The 20,170-nt window shown below is 49.9% G+C and overlaps 1 protein-coding gene across 3 annotated transcripts; it reads left to right on the forward strand.

The window, feature by feature from the left end:
- The first annotated feature begins 800 nt into the window (after window positions 1-800).
- On the forward strand, window positions 801-19,915 carry PHC1 (polyhomeotic homolog 1). 3 transcript variants are annotated; one of them, XM_082310672.1, is made up of 15 exons: window positions 801-872; window positions 4,761-4,917; window positions 5,544-5,654; window positions 7,029-7,106; window positions 7,877-8,026; window positions 9,003-9,158; window positions 10,266-10,764; window positions 11,081-11,841; window positions 13,969-14,116; window positions 14,226-14,434; window positions 15,034-15,148; window positions 15,728-15,836; window positions 16,509-16,659; window positions 17,256-17,487; window positions 17,800-19,915. In XM_082310672.1, exons 2-15 carry the CDS (start codon window positions 4,804-4,806, stop codon window positions 17,952-17,954), a joined length of 2,988 nt encoding a protein of 995 aa, XP_082166798.1. In that variant the 5' UTR covers window positions 801-872; window positions 4,761-4,803; the 3' UTR covers window positions 17,955-19,915. The 3 variants fall into 3 exon arrangements, with proteins under 3 accessions (XP_082166798.1, XP_082166799.1, XP_082166800.1); XM_082310673.1 differs by having other exon boundaries at window positions 9,027-9,158; XM_082310674.1 differs by lacking the exon at window positions 9,003-9,158.
- The last annotated feature ends 255 nt before the right edge of the window (window positions 19,916-20,170 follow it).

A 20,170-nucleotide genomic window follows, 5' to 3' on the forward strand; every position in this document is an offset into this window, starting at 1 on the left:
ATTCTACATAAAACTACTAATGTTTAACAAGGTTAACCAGTCTCCGGAAGGACCGACCGCAAAGCCTGTCCCAGCACAGAGGACATCTGCTCTGAATGGCCGGGAGTACAGCCAGGCTGGGACGCTTACCAGGACCTCGATGCCTCGGTCCCCTTCCCCTGCAGGAGGCCCCGACCGCGGTGCGGAGCCCCCCTCCCCGCCAGGGCCAGGCGGGTCAGCGGGGCGGGCCCCAGGAGAGGCCCGGGCCCCAGGCGAGGCCCCGGCCCCGGCCCCGGCGGGCCTGAACCCGCGCCCCGCCAGGCCCCGGCTGCCGTCACCAGGGCAACGGCAAGCGGCGCCCGGGGAAGGGCGTCACGTGCCCGGAAGCGCCTCGAGGGAGGAAGTGACGGAGCGGCAGAGAGCCCCAGAGGCCAAGATTTAAAAAAAAAAAAAAAAAGAAAAAAAGAAAAAAAAGAAAAAAAAGGGGGGGCGGAACCGGCCGGGGCGCGGCGCGCGCGTGTGGGTCGCGCCCCCGCCGCCCCGCCCCGCCCCGCGCGGCCGCGCCAGGCCCCCCGGGGCTGCCCTGCCCTGCCCTGCCCTGCCAGGCCGCGGCCGGGCCGGGCCCGCCGGCAGCCGCCGCGAGGTAACGCCCCCGGCCCCGCCCTCCCCCAACAACGGGGCCCCCGGGCGCCGCCCCGCCCCGCCCCGCCCGGCCGGGGCCCGGCCTGGCTGCCCGCGCGCGGGGGGCGTGTCAGGCGGCGGCGGCGGCGGCCCGGGGGCTCCGGTAGCGCCGGCAGCGCGGGTCCCTCGGGCGGGCGCGGGGGCTCCCGGCGGGGCGGGGGGCGGTGCCGCCGCCGCGGGAGCGGAGCGGAGCGGTGCCGCGGCGGCTGCAGGTGAGGCCGGGCCCGGGGCGCGGGCGGCCGCGGCGGGGAGAGTTCCCCGGGGCCGGGGCGGGCTGGAAGTTGACAGCGGCGGCGGAGCAGCCATTGTCTGCCCGGCCCGGCCCCGGGAGCAGCGGCCGGGAACAACTGCCCCCCTCGCAGCCCCGCTCCCGCCTCCCCGGGCAGCCGCCGCCGCCGCCGCTCCCCCCGCCGGTGGCCGGGCGTGAAACACGCGCCTTTCTTTGGCTGCCCGCGGCGGGCATCCTGCGGCGGGTCCCCGCCTCCCGCCGCGGCGGGGCTGCGTGCACGGCACAGCCGTGTGGCAGGGCGGGCAGGGCGCCCGCACGCTCCCCGCCGGCTGAACTTGGCTGCCGGAGTTGCCGGCGGGCCCGGGGGGCGCTGCCCCGCCTGGCGGGGCTTCCCCGCGGGCCCGGCCCGGCGGGCGGCGGGGCGGGGAGCAGGTGGTGCGGGGGTCCCGCGGTGCGGGGGAGCCGCGCCTGCGGCCGCGCCCCCAGCAGCCGGAGCAGAGTTAAGGCGTCCCGGCGGCTTCACGCCTCTGCTCGCCTGGCTGGGAGGCTGCGTTGGGGAAGAGCTACGGTCGCGGATCGGGGAGTGCGCTGGGGTCCCGGCTGCTAGTTTGCCTCCCCAAAAGCTGTGGGCAAGCCTGTGCACATCTTACTTGCTCACTAGCTTAGCTTCTCACGGATGAAGCGACAAAACCAGTTGTAAGGTTGGAAAATGTTGTACGGGCAGCAGCCGCGTGCTGGGGGAATGGATGGGGTGAGCCGGTAAAACTTTTCTACCTCCTACCTGGTGTGCTCGGTGACTAGGGTAGATGTTTGGCCTGCCCCTTCTGCTCTTGCACCTGAGAAAGGTCAGGAACTTGTAGGTGGGCCACCTGTGGCGTCCCTGGAGTGTGCTGAGATCAGCAGTGTGGGTCGGGCTCTGGACGGGCCCAAGTTCTCATGCTTGTACTGCTCCGTGAGCTCGTTTTCTCTCTTCTTCCCTTCCTTTCTGCTGTGCTGTCATTCCTGCCATGGCGTTAATAAGCTTTTGTATCCTTCCGTGTCTGCCTTTTAGGGGTGCAGTTCTAGCTGTTGTTCAAAGATTAATTTCCAGTAATTAATTTTCCATATTGTTACTCTGTTTTTTGCCCCCTTTTTTTTCCTTGGGAACTACCGATCATGCTTGCAAGGTGAGTTGATTAACTCAATCTTTTGGAAAACCCATGGTTTAATCATTTTTAGTAGGTTATCCATCTCATGGAGCAGCTAGCTGAGTCAAGTGATCTGATAGCCCAGCGATCACTAGATTTTTGTAAGAGGAGGGTGCTGGAAGATGCGCTTGGAGGAGGGGAAAGGGTGTAGCTGTGCTATTTTGTGTGGGAATAGCCTGTGTTTGGATCCGATTACGCTAATGTGGACCTGCAACTTTAGATGAACTTGCCTAGGGAAATGTTGTGCCTTTTCACTTTTGTGTTTGGAAAGGGTTTTGCTGGATAACCCTGTTTGCTGTGAGTGACCTAAAATTCTTACCACCTTTCTGCAAAGGGAGAGTATGCTTCCCTATCCGTGCCCCCAAAAGGCCTTATGCCTACAGAGAGACCAAAATTTTTTGATGCCTCCCATCTCAGAGGTGTTTCAGTAGGATTCCGTTTGTGCTAGGACTTGATTTTAAGATCCAGATCAATGCAAAACTCTCAAAAGTGCTGGAAATCTTAAGAATCAGTGGTGCTGTTTACTGAGGAAATGCAGACTGGTGGAGCAGATGATTACCAAGTCAGGAGCCAGGTTTCTCCTTCTGGTGCAGCTGTTGAGGGTAAGGGTATGTGCTACAGCTAAGCTGAACCTTAGTTACCTTCTTTTCTCTCTCACTGGCACTTGTGGCATCACAAGCGAGCTAATTCAACTTGTTGATCTGGCAGAAAATGATGTTTAGGGTAGCTTTTCTGCAAAGTTAACAAGTTGATCTAGTAAGCACCAGAAGCGAGGTAAATGCTGGGAGGAACCTGCACGGGGAGGTTAAGGATGGGCAAGGGAACAGAAATTGTCTCCTAATGGTAGCTGAGCTACTAGATAACTTGGTGTAATGTGTGTAGCTTTACTCTGACTTGCATTTTAATCCTAAAGTACTTCATTTATCTACCACAGGTGGTTTTTTTTTTTTTTTTCCAGAAAGTATCTATTCTCTCGCTTCTCTATTTATTTATTTTCAGGCTTCATTTACTTTTTGTGGTGCTGCCTCCTGGGAAAGATCTTTAAGGCAATTGTCTTCTCCAGAGCTTTTATATTCTAGATAGGCTTATTGACAAACTGTTTATAGCTGTAATAGAATTGTGCCTGAAGACAGTAGTGTCCAGTTAGGAGGGGGTGTGTCTCAGTTGAGAAGATGACCGCAGGGCAGAATTACCTATGGCCACTGCTGAAGGAGTGCAGGAAGCCAGCGTTGGATTAGGAGGGAGATGCCTGGGCAGGACTTGAGGGCAGAGGTAAAGATGCGGGGGGGAAGACAGGACTGGAGCAGCAGCTATCTGCTTGTCAATGATAGAATTTTCCAGATTTTGAGGAGCAGGTTTGGAGCAGCAGTTCCCTGATCTAGTCAGCCATCCTCTGCAGGATGTTGCCCTACTTTAAAGTCATCTGCTGCCCTTAACACCATTCCAGAATTTAAAAAGTTTTCTGGTCACGGCTATTGTAGCACCTTCTTTTCTGCTGCGCTGGTCTGTTTGTTTACTCACCTGGAAAAAGTTATGTTTGGTGAAGGCTGTGAAACTCAAAATCTCTGGATTCGAAAAGGTCTAGATACAGGGACTGTGCTGGTGCTGTGGGATCCTGGAAGCCTAGGGGTCTCATTTAGCGGTCTCTCGGATACCTTGCAGGGGAGCCAGCTGGTGTTTTGGAAACAAACAGGCTGTCAATGATACTATCAGAAGTTTTTTTTTTAATCTTACATGGAATGATATCCTTCTAAAAAGTCAGTTTTTTTTCAGTGCAATTCTGACTCTAACCCCTCCTACTGTTACTCCCTGTGTAGGCCATGTTTCTTGCTGCAGGAAACTCCCTGATCATCCCAAGGTGTTACTCTTCTGCTAAGCACTCTCTTCAGTCTCGCTTCTCTTCTTCTTGGCTGATGAAAGCCTTCTCCAGTTCTTTCTCAGTCTTGCGGTTCACTGCAACTCATCTTTCTGCTGCTGGAAGATCTCTCTGGCTCTGTATGACCTCTTTAGCAGTTTTCCCCTCACAAGTGTTGCCAGTGAACCCTTCATCTACTCTGCTTCTGTCTCTGTTCCTCCTGAAAGCAACTGACTACCACAGATACCAGCTTCCCGTCTAATATTCAAGTTATGATCTCGCAGGAGCAACAAGTAGCTGGAAAGTCCATGTGATCAGAGAAAGAAAGAAACAGTCGAGGGCTGGGGGCTAAACTGGGAGAAGGAGGTGCCGAGTTGGTGTATCTGCAGTAGGGCAGCGGAGTTGTGGGGTAATTACACCTCTTGCGGGACTGGAGGAAGAGAGGATCAGAAGTTGCCGGTTCACTAGCCTCTCTTGAAGGAGAGGTGATCAGGTCTGTAACCAAAGGATTGCCTGAATGAGCTGCAGCTGCTCCTTCACTCTGCTGCCTTTTTGAGAGTTCAGGATGCTGTAGTTCCTAACTGTAGTATGGCAATAAAAATATGAGAATGTGTGCATAGCATTTCTGACTGTGGTAATGAAAGACTTAAACCGCGAGTATAATTTCTGGGTTATTTCAGAACCCCGGCATCCCTGGTCCCTTGTGATGTAGCAAAGCTGTGCAAGGAGCCTGGTACTGGGATACTCCAGTAAAAAAGCTGTGTAATGCAGTGAAATGCGGTTTGGTTCTTTCTCAAGCCTGACTTAGTTTCCAATTCTCTCGATGTAGATCTGGAGTCGGTCTCAGCCTGAGCTCCTGGGATCCTGTCACCATGGAGACTGAAAGTGAGCAGAACTCCAGCTCCACCAGCGGGAGCTCCAGTTCTGGAGGAAGCACCCGTCCTCAGATATCGCAGATGTCTCTCTATGAGCGACAGGCAGTACAGGTGAGACATGGTTGTGTTCTGGGATGGCATGTGCATCCGTGGAAGGTGGTGGTGAGCCCTTCTGTGTTCCTCCGAGTTGTTGTGTGTCAAGGTGGGAGCACGCTTGAAGCAGACTGTCGTGTTTTCAGATTTAGAAATTCTTGTGCTAGGCCCGATGTTTAGTTCCTGTAGCCTGATATTATGCTTCATGTTTTATCGGTTACTCCTCCAGTGTCCAGCCTCTTAGATTTAATCTGTACTGTGATCCAATAGATTGATTTTTAGCCTGCTGTTCTAGAGCAAGTCATTCAGTTTATCATCCCAGTTCCTCCGTATAGTGTATGTCCTCCATACACATACTATACTGTAACACTTGTCTGCCTGCTTGAGCACGCATATCCCCAAATTCCTGGAGTTTATTGAAGTCTTGCAAGTGTGCTTCCCGCTGTCCTGGAATACACTCGTGATTCAGTCTGTTACCAAATTTGTAGCTGTACTATGTATTTTGATGTGCTAATCTAGTGACTTTGCTTTTTTCGTGGGGTCTAGGGCTGGTCTTATGGCTGTTATTTATTTCCTCATTGCTCTCTCTAATCACATTTCAAGGGCACGCTATTTTTGACAATTGGGTTTTCCTCTTTCTCTAGGCCCTGCAGGCACTCCAGAGACAGCCCAATGCAGCCCAGTACTTTCATCAATTTATGCTCCAGCAGCAGCTTAACAGTGCCCAGCTCCACAGCCTGGCTGCTGTCCAGCAGGTGAGTTGCCAATGGACAGAAGGAGAGGAATTGGATCGTTCTCTGGGGAAGATCCAGAGATTCTCTCTTTATACAGTGACTTGTGCACCGAGGTCATCCTGATCCGTGATGAGACAATGAGTCCCTAAACACATTGTTTAAAGCTAATACAAACAGCTAGTAAACTGGAAGCCTGATGCAAAGATTCATTTGGTTTTCAGGTACCGAGCAGGGGAAGGTAAAATTTGGCATCCCCATAAGGAAACTTGCACTTCAGAGGCCTATGACTAGCCCCTGCACCTTCTTTAAATAAAAGATGGGTGGTTAAATCAGCAGTGGATGCAGTAGTGTTTAAAAACTGTATTAAAGTGAACCATGGATTGTTACTTCTCTGAGAATAAACATGGTCTTGTGTGCGTGAAATTTCAGGTGGTATCCTCTGAATTTTCTGTCTTGAAACTTAGTAGCCAATGTTTTCTTTACCAGTTTCTAGTAAGAGGGATCTGGGGTAGATCTTGTCCAGCCAGGAGAGTGTTTCTTTAATTGAAATATGTTTATACAAATTGAGATATTTGATGATGCATAACTGTTGAGTGATTTATTTTTTTTTCTTTAGCAACTTTGCTCACCTACCAGACTTTATCATCCGTTAAAGATGGATTGTGTGTGATGTGAATACAGTTCTGTCTGTGTAATAATATCTCCATCAGTAGCTGTTCTCCTTGGCTGTTAGTCCAAAATCCCTACCTGCAGTTTTATAGTATAGAGGGAATAGAATACTCTCACCAGTTTCGCACAAATCTTAGTTATAAAACTAAGCTCTAACTGAACTAAAGCTGTAAACTAAACTCATACAGTAGAATTCCCGTGGGATCATGGGGGGGAGGGAGGCGGGAAATCTAACAATATTTGCATTCCTCCATGAACCGTATGTGCTGTAATCTGAAATTGGTTACTTGGAGTGCTATCATTGCGTTGTTACTAAACTGTCTAACTAGCCCAGCAAATTGCTAATATTGCAGGGAACATCTGCGTATTAACAGTGGATTGTAACATCAGGATGAGGGTTGCAGTGTGTAGAATGGCAAGCTGGGGCAACAGTAGGGTATGTACCCGTGGGTGGAAGGACTGGAGGTCATGCACCGTAAGGGTCTGTTGTCTGCTGCCTTGGGTAGTGTATAGGACTGAAAGGGTTGGGGAAGAGGAGACATCTTGCTGAGTTGCTGCACCTGATTTGTAGGGCACAGCAGATATTTGTAGTGGTTAGATTGTGCTCCTGTTCTCAGGAATGGAAGAAGATGATGATGGGACTAGGTGTCCTGACAAAGCCAAATATTTGGGCTGGATTGAAAAGTTTGTTCCAGGTACTCATTTCCCTGTCAATCTCTCTTGCAGGCTACAATTGCAGCCAGTAGACAGGCCAGCTCCCCCAACACCAGCACCCCGCAACAGTCCACCACCACCCAGGCCTCTGTAAGTAACCGCTCCCTCACACACATAGCAAAGCCTCCCTCCCACCCCGTGCCTTGTTCTTTCTCTTTGTCTTTTAGGAAGGCAGTCAGCCAGGGAAACACAGCTTCTAAGAATGCTGGGAATCCCAAGATGCAGACAACTTTGAGGATTTGGGGTGCTATCATTATTGGTGGGGGTTGAGGAGACCAGAGAAGGAGTGGGAGAGGCCTCTTAGCTGGAAAGGTAGACACTGATCTCTCTTTGTTGAGGCTTTGGGGATATGTTGTCATGGATTAGAAAAGGATCAGGACTTCTAACAAGGAGAAGGAGTTATGAGCAGCTTGAAAGGGAATGCTCTTTTTTTCTTGGGCAGAGAAGTAGTTTGTTGAATGAGAGGAAGTCTGGTTTTGTAGTGAGTATTGAGGAGCTGGGATTTGTTCAGAGAGTAGATGAATTGGGTAGAGATTATTTTGTGGGTGTTTTTCCTTTGCTTGAGAGGCTGGAGAAAATGATGTATTTCTTTTGGATCTCTTATTGCAGTTTCATGCTAACAGTGATACTCAGGCTCAGCATACAAATGAGGTTAGCAGCCAGGGCTTTGGCTAGTTTAGATTGCATAGTGTCTAAGACAAGCCCTCTAAGACAAGAACTTTTTTCTTCTTGGTTCCCTGTGGGATACAGGAAGAAAACTGTAAAACGTCTGTTCTGGCTCTACCCCAGTAAGTGAATTTGTACTTATTTCTTTGCCTCCGTCTCTTCATATATGATTTGGGGCTTTTCTCTGTTTTAAGATCAACCTAGCCACCACATCAGCTGCTCAGCTGATCAGTCGTTCACAGAGCGTGAGTTCCCCCAGCGCCACAACCCTGACGCAGTCTGTGCTCCTTGGGAATACCACCTCACCACCTCTCAACCAGTCACAAGCCCAGATGTATCTCCGGGTAAGAGATGTGTATGCAAAATGTGTCCTGACCATGAACCCCACTTCCTAGCCACTTCAGTGTTTTGCTGCTTGGGATTACCAACACTTTTGGACTAATTCTAGCTTTAAGGATGATGCACTATATTTTAAATTCAGATGGGGAAGCTCTTGTGCCTGAAACCACAAGTTTGACTCTGGGCTCAGCTTTTGAGGGTAGATGAGCTTTGTAATGTGTGGCTGAGGTGAGATCATTAAGAACTATGTTTGTCTCTGCTCTGCATAGATGTTAAAGATCCCATGGCACTTCTCACTAGAGTGTAAATGTGAAATATATGCCCTAGACTTTGAACATAGCTCACAGAAATAAAGCTACTCTTCTGGTTCAATGCTGGAACAGATATATGGTAAATTACTCTCTTCTACCACTGCTGAGCTCAGGGACATAAGTCAGAATTCAAGTAAGCGTAGAAACATAAATCAACATGAACAAATATGTCATCCTTTTAATCGCTTTGAAGTGCTGCTAAATAGAAAACATTAGGCTTGGCTATATAGTCAGTCTGGGGTTTGGCTACCTACCTGACAAATATTTTCTGTGTCTCAGTTGACTTTAGATACAGATTGTAATCCCCTTCTTGTCAAGCAACCCTGGTCTTGGATGTATGTCTTTTATCACTGTTTCTCAAGCAGTTCCGGATATACATCTGAAAATTCAATGATACCCCAGTCTTTTAGCCAGCCTTGGGCAGGCTGTGGGAGTTGGCCTAGGCCCATGTTTGATAGAAGAGTGCTTGTTTCCATAAGGAAACTGTTCCCAGTTTCCTGCTCCTGAGGGTTATGTTCAGTTTTACAGTGCAGGGAGGGTTGGGGGTTTTGCAATGTGTGACATTGCAGCCCAGTGTTGCTTTGTAATCTGTTTGCTTGTGGTTCGCTGTCTGTCTTCTCTCTTCCCCTCCGTTCCTTTCATTCCACATCACCTGACCCTCCCTCAACAGCCACAGCTGGGGAACCTGTTGCAGGTAAACCGGACCTTGGGCCGCAATGTGCCTCTTGCCTCCCAACTCATCCTGATGCCCAACGGGGCTGTGGCCGCTGTTCAGCAGGAGGTACCGCCCACTCAGTCTCCTGGGGTCCATGCAGACACGGACCAGGTCAGTGACACCCCCTCCCAGAGTCCTCCCTTTCCCCTGCTCTCCGTCCCCCCACACTCTGGTCTTTGTCTGCAGCCATCCCTGTGTAGCAGATTAGCTCTGTTTTATCCCCAGCCTGTGTCCCTGTGCAGGCAGGAGATTCTGCTGTCTTGCTGCCATTTTTTTGCTTTTTGCCTCCAGAGATGGGATTCATTTCTGCTTCAAATTTCTGGGGTGAGCCACAGGCTGGACCAATTTTGGACGATTTCTCAATTGTCCTTGTGTGAAGAGAATTGTTGAGTTCTATGTCCAGTTTTCAGTCACTCTGCAATGAAGAGTCTTTGCCAGCAGTAGTATTCCTTCACCCAGTTGGTTTGTTGTTGTAAAGATGCCAAAGACCAAAGAGGCCACAAGGTCTTAGCTCCTGCATTCATCTCTAAGTAATTCTCCAGGTCAGGGAGCTGCCATGGCAATTTTCCTTGTCCTATCCCAGTCATTCTTGGGATTTCCAGTTACTTCATATTTTTCTTGTCTGGAGCACTTTCTTTGAAGGAAGGTCAGCCATGATCAAACTTGAAGGTAACACTGCATTTGGAGGATGAGTAAATACAGAGGATAGCAGCACCAAAATGCAGAGGAACTGGTGAAATCGGAAGAGCTGCAGGCTACGAGTAGATCTGTGGGCCTGCTGAGTGGAAAGCCCCGCACAGGGAGAGGAGGCAGGTGGCACAGAAATTGAAAAGGAATGACTGGTCTTTAAAGGGGTATCTCAGCGGTTTTAGAGCCATGATAAACTGGGTCCTACCAATGCAAAGGCACGGCAGGCAGGTCTGAAGGCTGTCCCATGCCTCAGAGAATGGCGGTGTCCTCACATGCTGTTCAGAAAGTGCCACGAGATCTTTAACTTCCATCAGAGATGGGGCAGGAGGGAGTTGAGGATAATGTGTTTCCTGGGGAGGGCCGCGCCTGAGCTTTGCCCTGCAGCCTTAGCCAGCTCCCCACGTGAGACGTGAAGCATTGACTTAGCCTGCATTCCAGTAGAGCGTGTTGCTGATGCGTTCTCTGCCAAACTTCCAGCAAGTAACATACGTAAAGCAAACAGATTCTGTTTCGTGTATGTGTTTCTAGGTGCAGAACTTGGCTGTGAGGAGCCAGCAGGCCTCGGCCACTAACGCCCAGCTCCAAGGCTCTGCTCAGAAGGCAGCTCTGCCAGGAAGCTCCCAGGCTTCAGGCTTGCCACAGGCCACCAGCACGGGCCAGACCTTGGCAGTGGCGCAGGCCTCCTCCGCCAGCGCAGGCCAGTCCCTCAACTTGAGCCAGGGAGCAGCAGGCAGCAATGGTGTCTCCGGGGCTGTGGTGGCAAGTGGTGGGAGCCAGACTTCAACAGGATTGAGCCAGACCTCCTCAGCAGGTGCCGCTGGCAGCTGCCAAAGGAAAGGCACAGGGGTGGTTCAGCCATTACCAGTAGCAGCTGCCCAGGCTGTGACTGTCAGCCAGGGAAGCCAGACGGAGACAGAGAATGCAGCCACAAAGAAGGGCGAAACGGACAGCGGTGGACAGCAAACGGTGGGCATGAACCTGACCAGGACTGCTACACCAGCACCCAGCCAGACGTTGATCAGCTCAGGTAAGTGCAGACCTGTTCCTTCTCTTTGAGCCCACTGGGCTTTCACAAGAGTGCCATTTGAAAGCCCAGTGGTGAGAGGTTTTCCAACATGCCTCGCAGCTTCTGGGCTCCCGGAGGCTTGTCTCTAGGGGTTATCCCTCTCTATTAGGAAGAGAAGTTGATTTAGTCCCTCATGTCCTCTGCCAGTAAGCTGTCAGTCATTTTGGAGCTTAATGACTCGAACCAGTGCAGTGGCTGCCTGCTTTTTTTTTGTTATTGTTGTTCCCAACTGCACTGTGGCTAACTTTTGTGCTCTCTTTTCCCACTGTTTGTATAGCCACGTATACACAGATCCAGCCACACTCACTGATCCAGCAGCAGCAGCAGATCCACCTGCAGAAGCAGGTGGTGATCCAGCAGCAGATCGCCATTCATCACCAGCAGCAGTTCCAGCACCGCCAGTCCCAGCTCCTCCACACAGCCACCCATCTTCAGCTGGCCCAACAGCAGCAGCAGCAGCAAGCACCATCTCTGACCCAACAGCAGCAGCAAGCTCAACCTCCGCAGCAGCAGGCTCCACCTCAAAACCAGCAGCAGGCTCAGACCCTTGTGGTACAACCTATGCTGCAGTCCCAGCCACAGCCTGTGCAGCTCCAGCAGGACAGTCCTTGCCAGCCAGCCACCAAGTCGCCTGTTCCGATTCAGTCAAAATCTCTGGTCACCCCCATCAAACCACCTCAGCTTGGGCCTGCCAAAATGTCAGCAACACAGCAGCCTCCACCACACATCCCAGTGCAGGTGGTGGGCACTCGGCAGCAGGGCTCAGGCCAAGCCCAAGCACTGGGTTTGGCTCAGATTGCTGCAGCAGTGCCGACATCCCGGGGAATGCCAGCCGTGGTCCAGCCTGTTTCCCAAGCCCATGCTGCTTCCCCGTCATCATCTTCAGCTCCAGCATCCTCACAGGAAGCTCCTCCTCTCACCACAGGGGTCAATTTGGCACAAGTTCAAGGCACAGCCCACATGGTGAAGAGCCCAGCCTCCTCTCCAGTTGTGGCTCAGATGCCAGCAGCATTCTACATGCAGTCTGTCCAGTTGCCAGTAAGTGATACCATTGAGAAGGAGAATAGCATATGGATTCTCTTTGTTCATTCCTAGGACACCAATCGCAGTCCAGGCCCAGGTCAGTGGGATGGAATGGGTAAGGGGTTTGGGTAAAGGGATGTGGAGACTTTTTCCTCTCAAAAACATTAATTCCAATCCAAACCTTGGGGTTACTGAATACAAGCATTTCTCTTCCACACTATCATTCAAAGGCTTGCCTGAAGCAAATAGATGAGACTTAGACCCTGCCCCAAATGGGCTAGGTGTCCACATCCCATACTAAATATCACATTTAACAATGTGGTGGGTTGACATTGGCTGGCTGCCAGGTGACCACCAAGCTGCTCTATCACTCCTTTACAACAGGACAGGTGGAGAAATATACAATGAAAAGCCCATGGGTCGAGATGAGGACAGGAAGATCACTTACCAATTACCGTCATGGGCAAAACAAGCTCAATTTAGGGAAATTAATTTAATTTATTGCCAATTAATCAGAGTAGGATAATGAGAAATAAGAACAAATCTAAAAAACACCTCCCCCCCTTCTTCAGGGGCTCAGCTTCGCTCCTGACTTTTCTACCTCCTCCCACTGAGTGCTGTAGAAGGATGGGGAAAGGGGATTGTGGTCAGTCCATAACGTTTTGTCTCTGCCGCTCCTTCCTTCTCATGCTTTTCCCTTGCTGCAGCGTGAGACCCCTCCCATGGGATACAGCCTTCATTAACTTCTCCAACGTGGGTTCTTCCTGCAGGCTGCAGTTCTTCACGATCTGCTCCAGTGTGGGTCTCTTCCATGCGATGCAGTCCTTCAGGAACAGACTGCTCGAGCGTGGGTCCCCCGTGGGGTCACAAGTTGTGCCAGCAAGCCTGCTCCAGCATGAGTTCCTCTCTCTATGGGGCCACAGGTGCTGCCAGGAGCCTGCTCCAGTGCGGGCCCACAGGGTCGCAGCCTCCTTCGGGCATCCCTCTTCTCTGGTGTGGGGTCCTCCATGGGCTGCAGGGGGACAGCCTGCCTCACCATGGTCTTCACTGTAGGCTGCAGGGGAATCTCTGCTCTGGTGCCTGGAGCACCTCCTCCTCCTCTGTCTTCACTGACTTTGGTGTTTGCAGGGCTGTTTCTGTCACATATTCTCACTCCTCCCTCCCAGCTGCTGTTGCGCGGTATTTTTTTACCCTTTCTTAAATGTTATCCCAGAGGTGCTACCAGCATTGCTGATGGGCTCAACTTTGGCCAGTGGTGGGTCCATCTTGGAGCCGGCTGGAACTGGCTCTACTGGGCATGGGGGCAGCTTCTGGTGTCTTCTCACCCCTTCTCCCTCCCCCCCCCCCCCCCCAAACCAAACTGAATACAAACAATAACTGGCTTCTTTGTTGTCTCTCTCAGGAGACAGATGAGAGCTGAGTGGGCCATGAAAACTGAACTCCCCTCTCCTCACTAGGTGTGGATACCGCCAGGTCAGAGAGCCCTTGGTGTGCGGTACCGGCCACTGACTCTAGGCCTCAGAGGATCCCCTAGCAACAGGCTAGGCAGAGGAAAACAAAGATGCCTCATGTTCCACAGGCCTTGTCCATGCTGTTCTGAATTGTCCAGTTAGGGCCTGCCTAACTCCCTGGGACAACAGCACTTTGCCGGCTCGGATATCCTTAGCCAGTTGTTGAGACTCTTTCTAAACTCTGGCTGCTACTTCAGGGAGGTGTCACAGGATTTGTCTGGTTGCTAGAGTGGGGGGACAATTCTGCTCTCATCCAACATGTTTCCCTTACTGTGTTGACTCTCCTTCATTGAAACTGATCTGATCTAGCCAAAAGCCTGTTTGGAAACTGCTGGGTGACTGCCATTCCATTTCTTTCTTCCTGGAATAATCTCTTGAGGCTCACACAGTGTCTTGGTATTACACCAATGGCCCAATTCATGTTTATGTGTGAAGTTTTGCTCCCTGCTAGGCAAATGCTCCTAAGTAGAGTTATGTACTGTGAGGAAGCTAGAGGCATTTCCAGGAGAAGGAACCAGGCTGGAGATAAAGTATGATGGAGCAGGATGCATCTTCCTTTTGCCTTCAGTCTGTCTTGTTCTTTGCTTTGGGGCTCCTCTCTCTGCTTATGTGTTCCTCTTTATTCATGCAGGGCAAGTCTCAGACCTTAGCGGTTAAGCGCAAGGCAGAGTCAGAGGAGGAGAAGGAGGAGTCACCCAGTGTCACTGCACTCCTGCCTGCCAGGTCCTCTCCTGTGACAGACAGCCCCAAAAACATGGAAGAGAAGAGTGGCCTTGGAGGTGAGGTACAAAGGAGAGCTCTGCTTGTGCGTGCTAATGATCTGATCTTGTATTCCGTTTGAAGTAGATGGAGCAAAGGTAACTGACTCTTGTGCTGTTAACTTTCCAGATAAATCTGATCCTGCTGCCATTGCAACCCCAAATACCACCTCCAGTGAAGGACCATTGGTCACCCCCACCTCTGCTCCCACCCCAAACCTGGCAATGGTGTCACGTCAGATGGGAGACTCCAAGCCCCCACAAGCCATCGTCAAGCCCCAGATTCTCACACACATCATTGAGGGCTTTGTCATCCAGGAAGGAGCAGAGCCCTTTCCAGTAAGGATTCTCTGCTGTGGGGGAAGGTGGGAGGGTGGTCAGCCCTCTTGGGAGGGTGGTGGGCTTCCATCTTTAAACAGGAGTTTCTTTCCCCATGTTCCAAGTCAGCATTTTTAGCCTGAGACACAGACAGTGACGAGGAAGGGAAAGGAGGGAGGTGTCATGCATGAAGCAAGGCATTAAGTGGTGGCATTAAAGAGAATGGGTTGGAAGGAGTAAAACAAGTGTGATGGGAACTGTTTTCTCCAGTAGTCCCCAGAGCAATAATTTATGCAGGAATTGTAAGAAGGTTCTTCTCTCTGATTTTTAGTGCACTGCATTTTGAACAAGCAGCAAGTGAAGTTAAAGCAAACAAGGGGAAATGCAGTTACATGGAATTGCAGGATATTCGAGGCAGATAGTACTTGGTGATCTTTGAATGAACCACCAAGCCTGTGAGTCAGGAAGGAGTAATAACTTTGTTCAGCATCTCTCCTTCCCTAGTAGGCAGAAGGATTCTTCTGAGCTGTAAAAAGGTATGAGTGGCATATACCTTGCAGAGGGTGGTGGCCACAGAGAATCCTTTACTGACGGGCCCAACTCTTTCTCTTCCTGTCCAGGTGGGTTGTTCCCAGCTGCTGAAAGAATCTGAGAAACCACTGCAGGGAGAGGCTCCTTCTGGCCAGAGTGAAAACCTGTCCAGCAATTCTCCAGGAGGGGACAGTGCTTCTATGGGTGAGTTTCAGCAGCCTAGCTAGTGTTAGTGAAAGTTTCTGCTCTCTGATACTGTATTACTAACTTTATACATTATGGCCTTGTATCCCTTCCTCCCTTCTTGCTAACTCCTTAGAGACTCAAGCCTTCTCTTGAGTGCCAGAATACAATACTTTTTTTTGTTCTTAATATGATTTAACACAGCCTGCGTCAGTAGTAAGCAGGAGAATCTGAACTGTACCTGTCTCTAATGACTCTGAAGGCTGTGAAGGATGTGTGGACACAGCAGAGAGTGCAGTGATGGAGGATTCCCCCACAGCCTTGTAGGATATGAGGGATATGCTATTTTTTGCTTATTCAGTGAAATGGTACTGACAAGAAGAAATAAACTGCTCTGTTCAATATCCCAGGGTCCTAATTAGTGGAGCTTCTGCCTCTCTTTCCCCAGCTTCTTCCCCAAGCTAACTACTTAGTAGATTCAGTAGAGAATAGTGCTTGCAATCTGTTTGCTCAGAAGAAGGGTAGTGGAATGGGGAATCATTGTGTGTGATCTGCTTCAGTTCAGATCATCAAGTGGTGTGTATCTCTGTATCTCACTAGAGCTTGATAAGAAGGCAAACTTGCTGAAGTGTGAATACTGTGGGAAGTATGCCCCAGCAACCCAGTTCCGTGGCTCCAAGAGATTTTGTTCCATGACCTGTGCTAAAAGGTAATAGCAAGACATAATCTTCCTTTTCTATGACTGTACCTTCTCTGGAACTGGGCATGTGCCCCTTCTCTAGGTAGTGTACAACGCTTCAGTACATCTGATCCTCCCTGCATGGGATGCACTGGTCATAGAGATCCTTTAGGACTCTAAATGATTTGTGAATGCTTCTAGGTCTGGAGAGGTAGATGGGGTGCTGAGTGTAAGCGGGATTTCTGACTTGCTCAGCAAATGAAATGAGAAGGGGGAAGTTCTTGGGATCCAAAGAACCTATTTGACTCAAATGTACATTTCACTGACAAAACGGATGTATACTGGTAGCTGTCTGCTGCACTGGTACTAGACAAAGACATGAGGGAGCACTGGGGAAAAAACCTGGGGAGAAGTTAGACTAGTCATTGCTGCCTCCTATTGATAGCAGAGTGCTTGTTATAGGTCTTTTGTCCCTTAGGGGAATGACTTAATTGACCCTTCAGGTGTTAGATCAAGATTCTGGTGTCCAAATATTGCTTGTGTCAGAAGTCTGGACTGGTTCCTTCCACGGGGAAGTCTTAGAAGGAGAAGGAACAGAACTTGATGGTAAAGAGGAGTTTTATCTCCATCTAGAGCAAGGAGAAGCAGTAGGTTTAGATAGTTGCTGTTTCCTAACTGCTGCTCTGCTTTTACTCATTTGAGGTACAATGTCAGCTGCAGCCATCAGTTTCGGCTGCAGAGAAAGAAGATGAAGGAATTCCAGGAAGCTAACTATGCTCGTGTGCGCCGACGGGGACCACGGCGCAGCAGCTCTGAAATTGCTCGAACAAAGATCCAGGGCAAGCGCCACAGGGTAAGGACATAGTCCTGTCTGCCTCTGTCAAGGCAGATCTCTGTGTAAAAGTTGTCGCTGCTGGATGTACCACTTTCTTACAGTGGATGTAGTCATACAGGACGGGCCAAGTGCACACTGACACAATTGTTACACAAGGCACAGTGAGCTGTTCTAATTGCTCGTCGACTGCAAAAAGCGCATTCACATTTGTACTTGTTCTGTTCACTCCCGCGTGTGTCTCAGGCGTGTCAGTGAGCGAGATCAGCTGACAGCCTTGGTAGAAAACAATCCACTTTCCTGTTTGATTAGCATTCTTCCACGTGAATGATTTGAATCAGATTACAGAAGAATCAAATGAGCTTTCAGAGCTGATGTGAGGAAGAGGAATGGACTGGGGGAGGATGGGGAGAAGGGAGAGGAAGGGAGGCGAGAGTAAAGCCTCCCCTTTCTGGCATCAGGGAGCTCTTGTGTCAGCTGCCCCTGGACCAACCGCCTGAGACAGTTGTCCCAGACTGTTGGGGCAACTTCTGCTGTTCTCAGTGTCTTGTTTTGCACCCAGTTATTGTGAATTTCTTACAGAATACCTTTTTTCTTTCTTTCCTGTGGGCTTGTAGGGCCAGGAAGACTCAAGTCGAGGCTCTGATAACTCCAGCTATGACGAAGCTTTGTCCCCTACCTCTCCAGGACCCCTGTCAGTAAGGGCCAGTCACGGAGAGAGGGACCTGGCAAACTCTAGTATGGCCCCACCTACCCCAGATCTACACGGCATCAACCCAGTCTTCCTGTCCACCAATCCCAGTCGTTGGAGTGTGGAGGAAGTGTACGAGTTCATTGCATCGCTGCAAGGTGAAGTTAAGATCCTCTCCTGTAGTCCTGTGATCCAGTAGGCTAGGGAATTTTCTTGGCTCTCCTTCTGGAAAGAAAGTGGTGTCTGTGGTGCCTAGTGCTTTAATTGTACTTCTGTACCTGTTTCTGATTTGGAGTAGGTCATACAGACGGATGAGTTGTACTCCTCAGGCAGCCTGTGCAGTGGAGTGGGGAGAGGGGTTGGTTAGATTCCTAGCTTGCTTTCTGTACCTGCCAGGGGTCCAAAGAGTGGGAACAAGGGGAGTGCCCAGGGCACATCTGTTTCTCAGTGCTGGTTTTTTGGTTTCACAGGGTGCCAGGAGATTGCTGAGGAGTTTCGGTCACAGGAAATTGATGGCCAGGCCCTGTTGCTTTTGAAGGAGGAACACCTCATGAGTGCCATGAACATCAAGCTGGGACCAGCTCTCAAGATCTGTGCCAAGATCAATGTCCTGAAGGAGACCTAACAGCTCTGAAGCCAGAGGTCTCACTTTTGCTCTGACCCCAGGGCAGCTGCCAGCTTTGGAGCATCCTGCTGGGGCAGGGAAGAATGGGACAGTCCCCTGTGGTCTTGCATTCGAGAAGAATGAGAAGGAATTTAACTGATTGAAACTGCCATGCACAAGCCCATGTCTTGGTCTCTTAATGGTGCTACAAGGGGGAGGAAAACTCCCACCTGGGGCCTTGAAACATCTTTCCTTCTTCCTGATTTTGAATATGCCTCTCCCATATACTACATAAAGACGGGAAGGGGACCTCATTCTGTCTTGGCAGGCTTCTGAAAGGGAACCACCCTCACCCCTTTTTGCTACAGCAGGTCTGCTAGTTTTGAATCTCACTGTGCCAGAACTTGAGGCGTAGGAAGAGCCGGCCCCGCACGGACATTGGGAGCGGCTGTGCTTGGGGCATTTAGGAAGGGGAACTAATAAATTCCAAGTGACAGAGGTGGACAAACAAGAATTTGAGCAAAAGGGGCTGCTGCTGTTCCACTCTTAAAAAAAATACCTAGGCTGTTCATGAACTGGGTTTATTAGCCATTCCAGCATGCATACCAAACTTGAAGGCCTGTGGCAATAGGAGCTGCCTTACCTTTACTCTCTCCTGTAGAGATGCAGAGTGAAGACAGAAAGTGTTGCGGCAGCTATTTGCTCCTCTCTGAACCAGAGGAGGATTTACCCTGAGTACTTATGACAAGGTGACGGGAAAATCGAAGGGAAGGGGGATTGTCTTGCATTAGGGAACCCTGCAGCACTAGGTTTGTCTCCCCATTGTGCTAAGGCATAATTTACAGATCCAAAGCAGCCTCCAGAAGCGCCAAGGCTCTTCATAAAATGGGCTGGGGTTTTGGGTTTTTTTTGTTCTCTTATCAGTTTGTGTTATTTTTGTGTCTGTCTTCATTATCCTCAGGAGAGCTTATGGGACAAAGTTTAAGCTGGCAGGATTGTATTGCCTGCCTCAGGCTCTTTGTTTTTGGTTTTGGATTATTTTTTTTTTTTGGTGTTGTAAAACAAGTATTTCTCTTCCTCAGTTAAAAAAAAACCAAAAACACACCCTCCAACAACTGAAGAGTAATCCTTTAATGCTACTTCTCCTTTCTAAGAGGTAGAATTATGTTATAGGCTGAGTCCTTCCCTTTCAGCCCCTCCAGGTTTGGTTTTTTTTTTTAAGGACCAAATGTGGTATTCAGAAGTTTTGTAACCAGATTGCCAAAGGTGAAAACCTGAGCAGAGTTCTCTCCCAGAAGCACCTCTGCTTCAAACAGGCAAAAAAACCTAAAGAAATTACACAAGGCATGAAGAGGTAAGTGTCCCCTAGAGCCAAATGCCTGAGAGCAAGATATATAAACTATATGTCTCAGCTTTTCTATTTTCAGAAGTTTCACATGAATATTTGAGTGAAACAAACATGACTGTTCTATGTGGAAAGCACCTACTGTTGCAGGAAAGTTGTAGGGGCAAGGGAGGAGGCCTAATAGTATAGGTAGGAAAACATTAGAGGTCTTTGGAATGGGCTCTTTATTGACCCGTGTTAGAAAAAGAGAGGAGGGAAAGTGCTTAGAAGATGGATGAAAGGTGGCGGCAGCTTCCTAGTCTTTACTGTTGAATCTCACTTTAATGACATCCTTGTTCCTGCGAGAGAAGGCCTCTGAGATTTGAATCAGAATAGGCCCAAAGGAAGCTGCCCATGGTTGCACCCTGATAACGCTGTTTGGTCTGATATAATTTGGGGGCAAGGAAGGGCGGAGGTTAGAATCTCTAACCACAATCAGCAGAGGAAGGCTGCCCTTAAACCATTTTATCCTTAGCAGTCTGGGTGTGATAAAACTCCTGCTTAGCCTGACCCTTGGCAGGGTAGACAGGCAGCCAGCCTGCCGATGTTACTAGCTACTTCTGAGGACCGGATTTTATTTCAGTCAAACAAAAAGGCTTCACTTCTCCAGTTCATGTTCAATGTTCTTAATAAAAAATGCTTGTTCAGGCTTTGCAGGTCTGGCTGCTTTTTAACTGCCACCCCCCACCTGAACATTAACCTAGTGTTTGAGAAGTACAACATTCATCAAAAAGGTACTTCTGATTTTTATTGCTGCGGAGAAATACAGAGCATGGGAAACTCTTCCCATCCGAAACTAACTGAAACTTTAAAAGCTCAGGTATTAAAGATGTGTATACCCCTCCCACTTACG

This window comes from Platalea leucorodia, assembly GCF_965183815.1.
Source record: "Platalea leucorodia genome assembly, chromosome: 4".
Lineage (NCBI taxonomy): Eukaryota > Metazoa > Chordata > Aves > Pelecaniformes > Threskiornithidae > Platalea > Platalea leucorodia.